The sequence below is a fragment of the Mesoplodon mirus genome, assembly GCF_964341445.2.
Source record: "Mesoplodon mirus genome assembly, chromosome: 1".
Lineage (NCBI taxonomy): Eukaryota > Metazoa > Chordata > Mammalia > Artiodactyla > Ziphiidae > Mesoplodon > Mesoplodon mirus.
In genome coordinates, this window is record NC_138976.1 from 78,520,950 (window position 1) to 78,536,632 (window position 15,683).

Genomic DNA, 15,683 nt, shown 5'->3' on the forward strand with positions numbered 1-15,683 from the left:
GGGGAGCCTGAGGCTTTTAGAACTTCAAGTAGTCCTGATATTTAAATTCAGGCATCAGCAATTTATTGCAGACAGCATAGAAGTTGGTTTTTGGAGGTAAGCCGGGCATCTGCCAGGGCCCTTGGCAAAACTGCAAGGTAGGCATAGCTGTTTCTGCCACCAGCTCTCTTTCCGCACCTTCCCCACACCCCGCCTCACTTTCCCTGCCCTCCAGGCACACAGTCGCCTCATGATGCCCTCTGGCTGCTCAAAGTCTGCCTCGCCCTCCGCTGGAGCCATCTGCTTCCTTCCTTACCTGCCCCCATTTTAACTTTCCTTCCCTGAATGCTGATTTCAGCTTTTTTGGAGGGTTAAGATGAAAGATTCAAATACTTCACACTAAGCGGAGAAGAGTCAGTAGGTTTAACCCATTCAGGGGATGTTTTGACTCTTAGAAACTTGCTATTTCTCTTTTAAAAGACATTTTGGAACAAAGGGCTCACCGAGCTTCCCTGAAATGAGCATCATGGTTGTATACTTTCCAGCCACAATATCCCCACTCGGCATTCACAACCTGCGAATTCCATAAACTACAGCCTTAACTTAGAAATGAGCTCCACACAAGGTAAGCTGTGCATTTCCCATAAGAAAAGATTCAAATTCCTTAGCCTGTCATACAAAGGCTTTACAATCTACCTTTCTAACCTCTTCTCCATTCATTCACTCAAATATGGTGAAAAAGATGGACACGAACCCCAGCCTTCACCCTCCCAAAATGCATGTAGTCCAGTGGGTGATACACATAAGAAACCAGAAAAAACCAATATGGTGCTATGTGTTAACCCAGGGTAGGTAAAGGAGGCTTGGGAGCACCTTGTAAGGGGGATTAACCCTAACTGACCGGTCCAGGGAGGAGGTCTCACTTCTCTGCTGTCTCCACATGCCTACACCTGGCATACCTTGTCACCTCTCTCTAGCTTTGTGCATGATGGTCCCTCTGTCTAGAATGCCCTCTTATGATCTGTCTGGGAAACTCTCAATACCCTTTATGATCCAGCTTAACTGTTACCTCCAGGAGAATTTTTCTGGCTGTACTTTGCCTTCTCTTGTTTTTCTGCTTCAACACGTCCCCCTCACTCCACCCACCTTCAAATAAAAGTATGTTCTTTCCTTTGAGCTAAGTCCTTATACATCACATCTATGGAAATATATATTATACTGATTTGTTTACTTGTCAATCATCCCTATTAAACATTTTTCAAAGCCAAGGCAATAACGTATGTTTCTTTTTAATCCCCAGCTCCTGGCACAGTGCCTGGCACACAGAAGCGCTCAGTAAATGTCACTGAATGAATGAATCCATTCTAACTAGAATCTAGAAAATGTGATAGCACCCTGTCTGTTTTATTCCTTTTTATATTACATTGTGAGATATATCATATATACAGAAGAGTCCATAAAACATATATGTCTAGGGCTTCCCTGTGGCGCAGTGGTTGAGAGTCCGCCTGCCGATGCATGGGACACGGGTTCGTGCCCCGGTCCGGGAAGATCCCACATGCTGCGGAGCGGCTGGGCCCGTGAGCCATGGCCTCTGAGCCTGCGTGTCCGGAGCCTGTGCTCCACAACGGGAGAGGCCACAACAGTGAGAGGCCCGCGTACCGCAAAAAAAAAAAAAAAAAAAAAAAAAAAAAAAAAAATATATATATATATATATATATATATATATATATATATATATATATATATGTCTAGTGTAAAATGAAAACCCATGTAACGACAACCCAGGTCAAGAAATAGCCCCTCGGGTTTTAACTCATCAGTGGATGTCATCTACTTGAACTGGGTGTGTCACCATGGCAAGGACTCAAAATTCTATACCTGATCTGAAGTTACTGGGGTCTTCTGCCAAGCGTGCCCTCATCTTGAACCTCAGGCCTGATACTCTAGACACCAAATATCTGGCTGAAGGCCAAGCGATTCAGTCAAATGTCACTTGCCAGACAAGAGTCTGAAATCTAGCAGCAGGAAGCTCTTCACTCCACTGGACAGTATCTTGTAAAAGATCTTGAGCACCTAACTTCCCCCTCCTCACGGAGGCTGCAGGCTTATTTGGATTCTTGTCACATTTGGGAAAACACAATTAACATGTGAATCTTGCTGGCCCTGTCTGTTAATAGTTAACCTGTGTGCAGGTCAGTCTATTTTTTGGTTGTTGTTGATACAGATCAGTTAAAATCTTGCCACGTTATCAGAAGGGATGTACTCTGCTCTGCTTTGAGTGGAAATCAGCCATCTGCCTCGTTGCGTTTGGTCAGAACACTGCGCCTGTGGAAAGGCCCGTAGTTACAGGATGCATGGCAACCACCTCCAGTGTGGCACAATGTGGAGGTGGCAGGGCTCTCTGTTTGGGTTGCATCCAGCCCCACTGCTGGGCTCACACAGCTCTCTCTTCCTTCCTCAGCTGCCCTCAACAACCAAATGCCTACCCTCCCTCCCTCCCTTCTTTCCTTCCTCCCTCCATCCCTCCTCCCTTCTCTCCCTCTCTTCCTTCCTCTCTTCTAGCTACCCCAACAATCAGTCTCTGCACAGAGTGTAGAATGATGACTTGTTCAATAAATATTTCTTGAATGTGGCTGTAATTCTCTTCTTGAATACAAATTCAGCTAAACTGCAGGAAGTTATCAACTCTAGGATCCCATTTGAGTTCACTTTTCTGTGTGTGTGTGTGCATTTGAAGTATGAATCTATGATCACTACATTTAACTTAACCCAAATTTTAAATTCCTTTATAATAAACTTTTCATCCTCTCAATTGAAAATTTTCAAATTCCTTTATATGTATCATTGAAATCTTCTTTTTTTTAATTATGTAAAGCAGGTAACAACCTTACTTTCTTTCTATTCCTTACGTCAAGGGGTTTATTTCATGCACCAACTATTTTCTGAGCACCTACTTTGTGCCAGACAGTTTGAGATGCTGAGGTTACAGTAGGGAACAAGGCAGATGTGTTTCCAGCTCTTACAGAGCTGCTGTTCTGAAGGATTTTTATATACTAGAACTGAGCTGTCCCATAGGGTAGCAATTAGCAGTGTGCAGCCCTTTAAATTAAAACTTCAATTAATTAAAATTAAACAAAAATTCAGTTTCTCATTCACACCGGCCACATTTCAAGGGCCCGCTAGCCACGTGTGACTAAAAGTGCAGGACTAGATCAGTTCCACCATCACAGAAGATTCTACTGGACAGGGCTATTCTAGAAGAACTTGCAAGACCTACTACCATTCTGAGACTTTAGGAAATCCCTGCAGCAACACCATGAGACGATTTATTATGATTCCTACACATTCCCTTTGAAACACAGAGATTACATCTAGCATGCCTGGCGCCAGTAAGTTTATTTTTATTGGGGGCATCCTGTTTTTACTTACAAGATGGTTAAATCAGTGTGGTGGGATAGCATTATGAAATACTCATTCACATTTCCTGCTTGTTTTGCAAGCAGGTAATGGCTCTGTATCAGGGAAGGAGGGCTTGCAAGGCACAACCCAGAGACAGCCTTTGAGTCTCTGGCTGATTTTGTGGTCCGGATGTACCAGCTCTCAGGACTTTCAAGCATTTGTAGAAGGGGTAACAGAGAGAGGAATTTGGGGAAGAGATGAAATTATGCTGGCAGGAGCAAGACTGGAGGGGAGAGGAAAGAAATGTGTGTCTGTGTATACGTGTGAGGGTGCTTGGGAGTGAACGCCAGCTTGCATGTGCTTTGTGGGCTCAGGCTGCGTGGTTTTCCTGGCAGTTCTTTTGGGGGTAGCAGGACCCCAGAGGGAGCAAGTGTCTAGGATCTGGGACTGTGGGGAGACCTCATAAGTCAGCTACACTTGGAGGGTCACACTGACAGGCATAATGGACATTTTGGCAGCAAACCGTGTGGACAGATTACTCAAAACTACAACCTGCTCCCACCCCCAACATTAACCCACCTCAGGGAAGGTAGAGAGGGCTGAGCCTGAGGTCATGATTTTCCTCCAGCATAAGGGGGTAGGTGTTCAAAAGAGAAATAAGCAGAATTATAATAAAACATAAGGTTGATTTTCTGGCAGCCTCTCCATCTGTGATCTGGGAGCCACACCCATTCCTCAGGCACCAGAGCAATTTGTCCCCAACACAATCTTGGAAACCTGAGCAATGGCCACTCTAGTCTGCCTCTGAGACCTAGATCTCATCAGCCTCATCTGGCCTCTTATGCTACTAGGGCTCCAGTCTCCAGCTGCCTCAAAACTCTGGAAAGGTTATTCCCACCATACCTTTCTTACCTATGATCCTCTATATCTGCAATGCAAACTCCTCTGGTTAACTATCCTGCCTTATGCTACCGTCCTCATATGATGTTGCGCTTTCTGCCCACTGAATTTTCCCACTTCTCCCTTTCCTCCCTTTCCCCAGAGCCTTCTGGAAAACCCTTACCACTGAACACAAACTCCTCTGCTTTCTTACACTTATCATAAGAACAATAGCTCATTTTCCTGGCTTAGCTAAACCCATTTTGTAGGAAGACACCGCCTCCCTGTAACCTTCTCAGATGGAAATCCCACATTTCTGCTCATCTGCCAGTGTGGTTCCCATAAGTAACATCTGCATTCTCGCTGATACTCTTTGCCTCTTCTAAACCACTGTCTTTCACTGTTGTGCAAAAAGCCCTTTCTCATTTGGGTTTCAGGCCATCCTGCCCAAAGTCTTCCTGTCCACCCCCTCTCTTGTCACTATCATGGACACTTCGATGTCTGTAAGTGACAAACACAGAAGAACCTAGCTTCATGACGTGTGACCTTGATTCCAGCATATCCTAGAACCCGTTCTTATAGCCGCTCCTGGGCCTTATCATTAGCCTAAATCGTTGCACCTCTCCATTTTGAACGCCCGTTTGCCATTCTCTGACCACAGCACGTTATCGTCACTGCTCTCAGGACCCTTAGTCCTCAGTGTCCTTGGTGTTCAGGTTAGAATTCTAGTCCTTTGATTATTCTTTTTTCCTCCTAGGTACTTACCAACATTGTACCTTTATTTTCTTCACCCTCCATCCTAGACCTTATAATGCACAACTTTAAGAACCCTTGCAAGCCTCTTCACAATCCCTAGGCCCCTTTCTTTCTGCTGTAATGGCACAACAAATCTTCAATCTTGACTTAATCCAACTATTTGTTTTTCCTGATCTGGGCTGCTGAGTCTTGACCGAGAAAACAGACAACCTAACTATGCAAAGAGGCAGCCCTAAGCAATTCTTTGATATGTATGGGTCAGTGACTTTTCTGAGGGGTGATTACAAAACAATACTCTTCTTTTCCAAGCCTCACTGCATTGACACCCCCGGCCCCATACATATACAACACTTCTCTCCCTCCCTTTTCCCTGGTAAATGCTTTGCCTTGCTACTCATTTACTCTTAAATCACTGTAATTGATTTTTGCAGTCCCCACTGAAATGCAAATTCTCTGGCCAAAGTCACCAGTGACTTTCTAAAGGTCAAACTGAATGGACTCTTTTAAATATTCACCTAGTTGCACCCGTCTCTTGCATTTGATACTGTTGACTCCTCCATTCTCAGTGTTCTGCTCTGGCCTTCTCTTCTCTCTCTACTTGTGCTCTCTGGAAAGCTCACCCACTCCCATGGCTTTGACTGGTGGTTATATTCTTGATCCCCAAATCTATATCTCCAGTCCAGCTTTTTCTACTTAGCTCCAGAGTTCTATATACAAAATAGTCTTCTTCATAATTTTTTTGGAATTCCAATGGAAACTTCAAGCTCCGTCCAAGCCCAAGTGGACAAGTCCCCTTCCCCCCACAGTTCCTCCTCCCTGCTCCTCTATCTCAGTAGATGACGGCACTGTTTAGACTGAGCCAGAAACCTTGGCGTGAACTTCATCTCCTCCATCTTAAATCCTCATCCACTTCCCGCGCTCCCACCTTCTGCACCATCTGACTTCTATCCAGGTCCTTCTGATTTTACCTTCCTGAAGTTTCATGCTGCCCATCTTTCCATCCCAACTGCTACTGCATTAGCTAATGTCCTCCCACCTTCCATCTCCATCCCTCTTATGGACCCTTTACATTTTGCTTGATAGCTCCAACTAAAACATATATCCTATCATGGTACTACCCTAAGCAGGGAGTATAACTCCGCTAAGATCTATACTCCTGCCTCTCTTCAGACCCATCTGTCCTGCTTCCTGCCTCCTGCCTCTCACCCTGCAGTCAGCCATATTAAACTACCTGCTGTGCCTGGAACTTTCCATGCTAAGTCTCGGTTTGGAATGTCATTCTTCTCCTTCACACCCCCCCTGCTCCCATCTGTCTAGCAAATATCTACTTAAATTTCAGGGCTCAGCTCAACCTTCCCACTCTTTGCAAGGCTTCACCTACTGTGCTCCTCCTTTCACCCCAGGAAGAACTGACTACTTGCTTTCTGGGGCTCCATCTCCACATATATGGACCACGTCAGTCTGCCTCTCCTGGACTGTAAATTCCTTGAAGACAATGTCTCTGTCACATGCATCTCTGTACCTCGATGCTCAGCTCATAGTAGGAACAAAATAAATATTCATTGACTGAGAAATGAACAAATTAAAAATGGAGCCTAACCTGTGAGCAAAGGCTAAAATCAGCATGATGACAGTGGAACAAATGTTGGTTATAATAGTGAAATGAATCATCACAACAGCCTGTCTGCAGATAGTTCTGCTGTTTGTAAGCCTGTTAACCCTCAGGTTGTATTAGTAAACAAGTTGGGTGGGGATTCTCTAGAGTGTAAGCTGACTTTCAGGGACAGAAAATGGGGGTGGTGCCTCATATTGGCTTGCTTCCTTAGCAATTTGCAAAAACAAAAACCCAGCAAAACAATACCCCCTTTCCCAAAAGTTGGCACAGGCTCGAGTTTGTCTTTTCCAAAATACTTTCTTTCGTCAGGGAGCACTCCCCACGCCACAGCTGTCAGGCATAGTGTGCTCTGAATCCATTAGAGAAGGTCAGTCCTGAATACCAAACAGATGCAGAGCCCTGAGTTTCCAGAACTGGAGTCTATGGATTGAAATGCATAACAATAGTCATCTTCTCTGTTCTTGCTGTTCTAAGCTTCACCATAAGTAGGCATATTTTAGAGACTGGCCTTGAGCTATCCTAATTTCCACACCTGAAGTGAGCAACAAATGATTTGAGACAGAAAAGTAATACAGGAGAATGTCTGAGCTTTACGTGCCCATGCATGCTCCTTGTTTCCTGACAAAAACAACACTTTAAATCCAGTCAACATCACAGAGACAACAAGCTTATAGAGTTTTTGAACAGCAAAACTTCAGTACTAAATAAATAAATGAGCAAAACCAAATCAAACCAAACAACAACACAAATATCTCTCTTACTCCAGATAACCTATTAATTTCAGGCAGAAAGGCCCTAGGCAGTAAGGGAAATAAAATGTGACCCATGCATTAAGTAGGTTGGATAGTTAATTTAGGGTGAGTAGAAACGGCTAAATAATAAGTTGCCATGGTAGAAAGTAAGTTTTGGACATTCTGCTTCCACATTACTAACCAAACTTGTGAAAATACTCAGAGAGAGAGAAAAAAGGACTAAATTTAGATGCTGATTTAATGTATTCAAGAGCATGATTCATTTTCCCCCTGCCCTGGTACAGCCTGGGGAATCTCTTGTGTATGGCAGGCAATGCAAGGATGCCCTGTAAATAAAGGGAAGTCTCATTCATTCAGAGGCTCGAGGAAGCTAGAGACACCCCACTTTCTCTGCCAACAGAGGTGAACTTCCAAGCACCTTACACACAAAAATGTAGAACCAGATTTCTCAGCTGGCAAAAACCCATCTAATTTTAGCTTTGCCCCCGCCTTGGCATGAATGTGCTGGAAATTTATTCTGCTGCTCCTCTACTCTTAAGTGGCTTTTTCCCCTCAGGCTGCAGTGGGATCCTGACCAGCTCTCAGAAGCCATGCAACATGGGTCATTTAATGAGATGCCCAGAAGGATATCATCCTTCTGGTAGCAATGCTTTTAGCAACCTGGAGCCCAAGTCCCCTCACAGTAGCCCACAGATTGGGTCTTAGAGAGCTAGTATATATAACATAAATACCTGAGATGATTTTGGGCTATTTGAAAAAAACAAAACCCAGAAACCCACCAATCAGACAATGACAGCAGGTTCAATTCCCATCCATTAATCAGGGTGTCAGGCAAAGTGTCTAGACGAGCAGATCATCACTGTTCCTTCCTGAGTATCATTATCTGCTGTTTCCAAACACATTCTTGCACTCACTTCTGCTCCCAACACCAAAGCAAGTGTTTTAGCCTCTAAAGATAATTGAGATTAAGGCTGGACTATCGTTTGTGTTAACCCAACTTGGCTTAGAGGTCAAAGTATATGTCATTTTGTAAATTTACATTCATTTTTTTTTCTTTTTTTCCTTTTGCTTTTAGTCTTTAAGCACATTTGGAAAGTAACCTTAGAAGTCTCATTCTAGCTTTTTTGGCCTTATTGATAGTCTCTGGGTTTAGGACTAACTACAAGAAAAAAATGGAATGTATATTAAAAATCTGTAGTTGGGTAATATTGCCTCCCAGAAGTGAGGGCATTAAAGCTGTTCTCCCTTCTGAGGTGTGAGACAGATGTTAATAACCCACCCCGAGGGCCCCATTATACAGCCATATACACTCGTCTTAATTAAGAAAGATTATTTCTGGGCTTCCCTGGTGGCGCAGTGGTTGCGAGTCCACCTGCCGATGCAGGGGACGCGGGTTCGTGCCCTGGTCTGGGAAGATCCCACATGCCGCGGAGCGGCTGGGCCCGTGAGCCATGGCCGCTGAGCCTGCACATCCGGAGCCTGTGCTCCGCAACGGGAGAGGCCACAGCAGTGAGAAGCCCGCGTACCAAAAAAAAAAAAAAGAAAGATTATTTCTGCAAACATGAAATGGGTATAACCATTTTGCAGCTAAAAACAAAAAGAGTTAGACATGGAGCGCGTGCATTACATTAGAAATGAGCTGCTCTGAGAAGGTGTGCGAGAATGAGCAGCACTTGGAGAGGTCCCCACTGGGCACATCCACAGGATGGGGTTGGTGGACCCTGGGCAGGGTTGTGGGTCCAGGTGGATATGAGATCCAATCAGCCTGAACACATGCTTCACAAAGCAACCTGGACACGGCACAGAAAGGAGGCAAGACACCGCAGGGCAGCGTAAACGATATGTACCTTTCTCAAATAGCTTGGTACTTGGGTCTCCGGGGCAGTTCTGAATGTCCGGGCAGGGCCATCACCCAATCCCCCTTTGGCCCACTCAGTGCCATGGCATGAAAACCAAATCATTTAGAGGACAGGGATGTTCAATGACTTTGGCCAAGTATAATGACAGATTTGGGGGCAGCGTTCTATACCCATTTGAGAAAGGACAAATACTCTTTAACACCCTAGACAGAAAACTGGCTGATTTAGCTTAGAACAGTGGTCACCATTGCAGCCTATTTCAGAATATCAAAAAGGAAGGTAAGTGGTCGGGGGAAGGGTGTCATGAAGGTTACATCCATCCAAGGCTGAGTTGGCTACATACTGGGTTATGTGGGATATGGGGTAGCAATTCATTCTCACACACAGAGAGCACCACAGATCTAATTAACAATGTGGGAAATCTCTATTCATACTTCACTCACACAAAACACTGCACTTCCATCTCCAGGGTTTTTTCAAGTTCTAAACTACAATCAGCCCTTCTTTTAAAATAACAATAATAGAACCTCTGATTCAGCCAGAGGGTGGTGTTTGTTGCACTAGGCTGGGTTCATAGTACAACATCAATAAATGGCCACTTGTAGACGGACGGACAGAATTCCACTCATAAAGCACACCTACACCTCCCTCCTTCTCCCATCCCAAAATGTTGCACTGTCAAAAGACCCATGGGGGCTTAATTTCATTTGGGGAAAGAAAGGAAAGATAGAAAAAGTAAAATAATGTAAGTGGAAAAGCAATTTCTTGGGGAAAAATAGTACATTTAATCTCTGAGGAGAATGATCATAGGTGGGCTTTTTAAGTGCTGTTTTGCCTTTAGGGACCATTTGAAAGAAGGAATTCAAAAGAGTTTTCCCCAGTCCCTGGAAAGCTGTCTTGGTGAAGGCTGCACATTGTCAAAGATATTCCAACTGGGAGATGGAGTTAAAATTCTTGCTCAGTGAGATGGCTAAGTTTCATGAAATGAGTATTTGTTCCAATTAGGTGTTCCAAAAAAACTTCTTGCCTCAGATAACTCACTGTGAGAAGGAAAGAGTATTTGTTCAGAACCCATCATGGAAGGGAAAATGAGAGACTGGTGTGTTCTGTGGCCAGTGTACACATGTTCTTCACAGGCCTGTAGGACTCACACTTTTTGGTGATTTGTCCTTACTTTCCTGGTCTCAGTCCTACCTGGGACTGGCAGGGGTGGGGTGGGGGAGATGCTGACTAGTTTTTGCTCCTGTTCTTAATAAGCTATACTACCTAGTTATATAATCCTAATCCATGTCCATAGTCCAGAGCTCAGATGGCTGGCCTGTCAGCAAAAAATGTTAGAAAAATGTTAATTCAACAATGTTGGAAGGATGTTATTTCTAGAGCTAAACTCCTCAGGGAAAATGAGAAATGGTTGCTCCTGGGATTCAACTCCTCCACACTGAAAGATATTTCTTTCCTGATGCTTTCTTCCCAAATAATTTCCCAGTGCCTGGTGTGCCCTGACATTTGATCCAAATAAAATGCTGGAACAGACTCCTAGGACACAACTATCTTCAAACTCTATACAAGAAGGGTGTTTATTACAGAGAATCAGCATCTATTAGGGCATGAAACGTCGGGGGCCTGCTGGCACTCCCTCACCAGGAATCACTTCATGATATAGATACTATTTTTTTTTCTGGCATTTACAAGCAAGCAACTCATTTTATAACCTAAGGCATTTTCCATACTTCCAGGCAATGAATACTAGCTTCTTTTGAGTCTCAATAGCACATAATTTAAGACAGTGGGAAAAGGAGCAGGAGAATAGTTTCCAGTGCAAGGAAAACACCATGCAGATGTTTGCCCTCTTGAATTCTGATGGCGAAACTGAGAATTGTTTATTTGTTCTGAAGTCAAACCCAAGGAATTTATTTTTTAAAGGCTGGGGGCTGGGGTAGGGTGGGGAGTAGTGACATAATATACTCCTAATATCGAAATATTCAACACATGGCCCTAGGATTTTGAATCCCCAAAGAATTTAGACCTTTTTAAATGGTTCATTCTTGATCAAATTTGGCACAACAGATGTCACAGAAAGGACATACCTGAAAAAAACACCCGAGGACTACTTTGCTAAAATTGTATATTCACCTTCTGTAATTGTTCTTTTTTTCCTCCAAGATAGCAAGCTAGGAATCAGTCCTCTATCTTGAGCCATTTATTGAAAACAAACAAATGAACTTGGAAAAGATAAGACCCAAATGAAGTTAAATACCTGACTTTGGTGTATGAGAATCATAAACTTGCTTACGGTCTATCTGGTCTGCAAACACTTCCCCATAAATCATCCAATAGGGCATGTAGAAGATGTTCTTGGCCAATTTCCATGATGGCTCCTCGTTGGGAAACAGAATGGCTTGCCTGGCGACCCCAAAACTCATCAGCACCACCAGCATAATGATGACAAAGTACATCATGTCTATCATCTGGAAGGGTGGGGAAGCAGAGGGAGAAACAAAAGAAACCAGAATGACTGAGTATTCCTGTGGTGCTGACATTGATGGAAACCTTTGAAGGAGGTGCACTTTTGAGACTGCTGATAAGGGATGTTGACATAGGGAGCTGTGTTCAGGTAAGAGAACACTTGATCTATTGAAGCCAATGTCCATACAAGCTTGTCAGTAACTCAAAAATCATTTAAAAAAACCAGAAAGCACATGCACAATGGAACCCCTTCATCTTCCATTGTTTTCTGTGGGACCTAGTCAAGACTAGGCATGAGAGTCATATAACACAGAGGCTTGAGTCTTTATATTAATGCAGTACTAACTTTTTTTCTGCTCCTGGGAAAGGCAAATGCCCTTGCTGGGTCTCTTTCTTCTTAGCAAAATTGCAATTGAGATAGTTGGACTATTTCAACAACTATTGCAATGCTGTAAATTCCCTAAATTCTGAAAGGCTTATGGAGAGCTGAAAAGCTCAAGAAAATAATCATTTGTTAACAAGGCTAGGACAACCCAAATATCCACCTTATACCATCTTATTCTTGTGGCCCCTACCTCATTGCATGGTATTCTATCACAAACCAGTCTCTCAGAGAACCACTTCTGTGCTTTCTTCTGCAGTGCATCCTATCAGTTATGGAGGGTGTTTTTGTAGGCATTAGAATCAGGTAGCCTAATGGCCCATTCCTGTGTTTGCTGCCGAAATGTTGGATTTTCATCTCGACGTGTTTATAAAATTCTCGACTCCATTCAAGTACAATGTTATCTCTTGTTCCTCTTTTTTCCTTTCTTTTTTGCTTGTTTTCATGATACATGTTATCTGGGATCTGTTTCTCACATGCCAAATTACTTTCCTTTGATCACCAAAAGTAGATGAGGATGTACTAACTATCATTTTGCCTGGCCAGAACCCACTGCCTCCTTCTTTCAGAAACAGTTCCCACCCATTTTGGCCCTAAACGTAGGTGTCTTTTCCAGGCTGGGTTAATCATGGTACCTTGCTCTCTGGCAACAGTGACAGGAGGTAGGCATGTGACATAGACAAGCCAACCAGAATCCCTTCTTTGGATTTTTTTTTTTTTTTAAACTGAAGCAGGAGAGAGAAGCTCCCTTACTCTCTCTGTAATGATGTGAATTCAGTGTCTGAGGCTGAGTCTCCCACTAGTGACACTGACCAGAGTGAATGAAGCAGCTATTCCAGAGAGAAAGACTGTGCTGTGATGGTAGTTGGGGGCCTGGCTGCAGTAGCTTTTAAGCCCAGTTCCATCATGCCCTGCTGTAAACCAATTTACCCCTCCTGGGCTTAAGCTAGTTGGAGATTGGTTTCTATCCCTTACATAAAACCACCTAATACAAAAGACTATCTTCCGTTGGATACCAAATTTCCTGAAGGAATGTCCACCCACAAAGAAAGACTGATGATAATTTTATCAATGGTAATGAAGGCTTTAAATTAGTTTTAAAATTTTATTTTGCAAGAATACGTTTCATGGTGCCAGTTATTGGAATTAAAACATTACAGCCTTCCTGTATGCCTTAGGACACTGGGGGCTCAATACATTTTAGGCCAATTAATCAACTTTCAAGGCAACTTAAAAATCTCTCAAGTATTGTCTGACTTTGAAACTAAATAAGAATCTCTCAAAATTTGATGTTCATTCGTATTTGTTCACTGTCCTTAAAAATATATGCTGGGGGCTTCCCTGGTGGCGCAGTGGTTGAGCGTCCGCCTGCCAATGCCGGACACACGGGTTCGAGCCCTGGTCTGGGAAGATCCCACATGCCACGGAGCAGCTGGCCCCGTGAGCCACAATTACTGAGCCTGCGCGTCTGGAGCCTGTGCTCCGCAACAAGAGAGGCCGCGATAATGAGAGGCCCGCGCACCGCGATGAGGAGTGGCCCCCACTTGCCACAACTAGAGAAAGCCCTCTCACAGAAAACGAAGACCCAACACAGCCATAAATTAAAAAAAAAAAAAAAAAAGAGCTGGTGACACGTACGTGCGCCGAGACAGCGCGAATTGGAGAAAAAAAAAATATGCTGGTTAATTATTCTTTTCACAACTTAGTGGCCTCAGAACTCTCTTAAGAGTGAGCAGGCCAGCTGTGCTGAAACAGAGAGAATGTGGGTCTATTTCTCATCCTCTCTCTCATCTTATAAAATTCTTTCATCATTTATTTACAAAAAGTTCTATTAGTGAGAAAACACAAATGGGTCCTTCATGTTATATTTATTTAGACTGATGAAAAGGTGGGTGGGGAGAGGAAGGTGTGTACTTATGAGACTTAGGAACTAGTCTGACCCAAGAAAACTCAGCCAGTAAATACAGCAACTGTTCTAACCTAATTTCTCAGGACTGTTTTCATTCAGCTTGATTGTAGTATCTATTCAAAGGGTCAAAACAATCAAAGAAACATTGTTCCCAAACACTCAACTTCATACATTTCAAAGGAGTCTTAGCTTCCATACAAATACTGGTATCTGTTGGAGTGAACTGCAGAAACAGGACATTATTAGTGAGAACTGGGTCTGGCTACCTCTATTTTTATTTTTTATTTATTTTTTAATTTATTAATTTATTTATTTTTGGCTGTGTTGGGTCTTCGTTGCTGCGTGCGGGCTTATTCTAGTTGCGGTGAGCGGGGGCTACTCTTCGTTGCAGTGCGTGGGCTTCTCATTGCGGTGGCTTCTCTTGTTGTGCAGCACAGACTCTAGGCAGGTGGGCTTCAGTAGCTGCGGCACGCGGGCTCAGTAGTTGTGGCTCACGGGCTTCAGAGCACAGGCTCAGTAGTTGTGGTGTGAGGGCTTAGTTGCTCCGCGGCATGTGGGATCTTCCCGGACCAGGGATCAAACCCGTGTCCCCTGCATTGGCAGGCGGATTCTCAACCACTGCGCCACCAGGGAAGCCCTGGTTACCTCTGTTTTTAAAGCTAAATTGTCCAATTTGTTAAATATGAAGAGAGCTGATTGTGTCTCATTCTTTCAAATATCCTTTGGTTGGTTTCTACAGAGGAGAGTATATACTGTAGCGGTTAAGTATGTGTCCTCAGGTGTCAGAATACCTGAGTTTTCACCTTGACTCTGGTAGTAAAAACAACTAGGTGATCTTGGGCACGTTGCTTGGTCTTGTTTATTTGTAAAGTGGGGATAATAATAATAATGCATATTATTTTTGTAAGGATTAAATGAGATAATGTGTGAAACACTTAATGTGGGTAGTTCTCAGTAAAAGTTTATTATTAGAATTGAAAGGAGGTCAGGCTGTGGAGTCAGATAGATAGGAGTCTGAATCCTTCCTTTGTTCCTTGCCTAGTTTCAGTTTGTTCAATTATGAAATGATACTAAAACCTATTTCATGGGGTTGTAATGATGACTGACATGTCTGACATGGTATTTGGCACATAGTAAATGAAACCTATTATTGTTGTTTTTATTCCACATTATATAAGTGAGCTTAGTGCTAGGCTTAGAGACCCATTGAGAAGTGGAATATGAAGAAAAGGGGTTGGAATTCCACTAAGTGATTCTGGATCTGAAGAGTAATTGGAATCATACTTGATCAGTATTGAGTCCAGGTACTTTAGCAGCCTGCAGTCCCTAGACCACAGGGCATAGTGAGTTACTTGGCTGTTTAGTACTTAACAGGGGCTCTCTAATATTGGGGGCTTTCGGTATAATCACATCTGGGCATATTTTGTTAAGCTTCCATCCTGGCAGTCCATCCAGCTCACTGATAATTTCCATAGGCATAGTTTACCTACCTTCTGGATCAGTGACTCTATTACTGAACTAATTATCTTAAAAGCCCCATGAAAGCAAACAAAGCCCCCAAATATACTCATTTTCTACTTATGAATGACTTCATTAATCAGTCAAGAATAAGTTAGGGCTTCCCTGGTGGCGCAGTGGTTAAGGGTCCGCCTGCCAATGCAGGGGACACGGGTTCGAGCCCTGG

General features: G+C 43.4%; 1 protein-coding gene across 6 annotated transcripts in view; it reads right to left on the reverse strand.

The window, feature by feature from the left end:
* The window catches only part of TRPM3 (transient receptor potential cation channel subfamily M member 3), a gene marked incomplete at its 5' end in the record, with an annotated part of 816,760 nt that overhangs the window by 42,450 nt on the left and 758,627 nt on the right, over positions 1-15,683 (reverse strand). For 5 of the 6 annotated variants that reach the window (XM_082615532.1, XM_082615530.1, XM_082615533.1 and 2 more), the window contains one exon: positions 11,536-11,710. In XM_082615532.1, coding sequence (XP_082471658.1) covers positions 11,536-11,710 — 175 coding nt within the window. Of the gene's footprint in view, positions 1-11,499; positions 11,711-15,683 lie in introns of all 6 variants that reach the window. The other variant, XM_082615528.1, reaches the window with a different exon arrangement.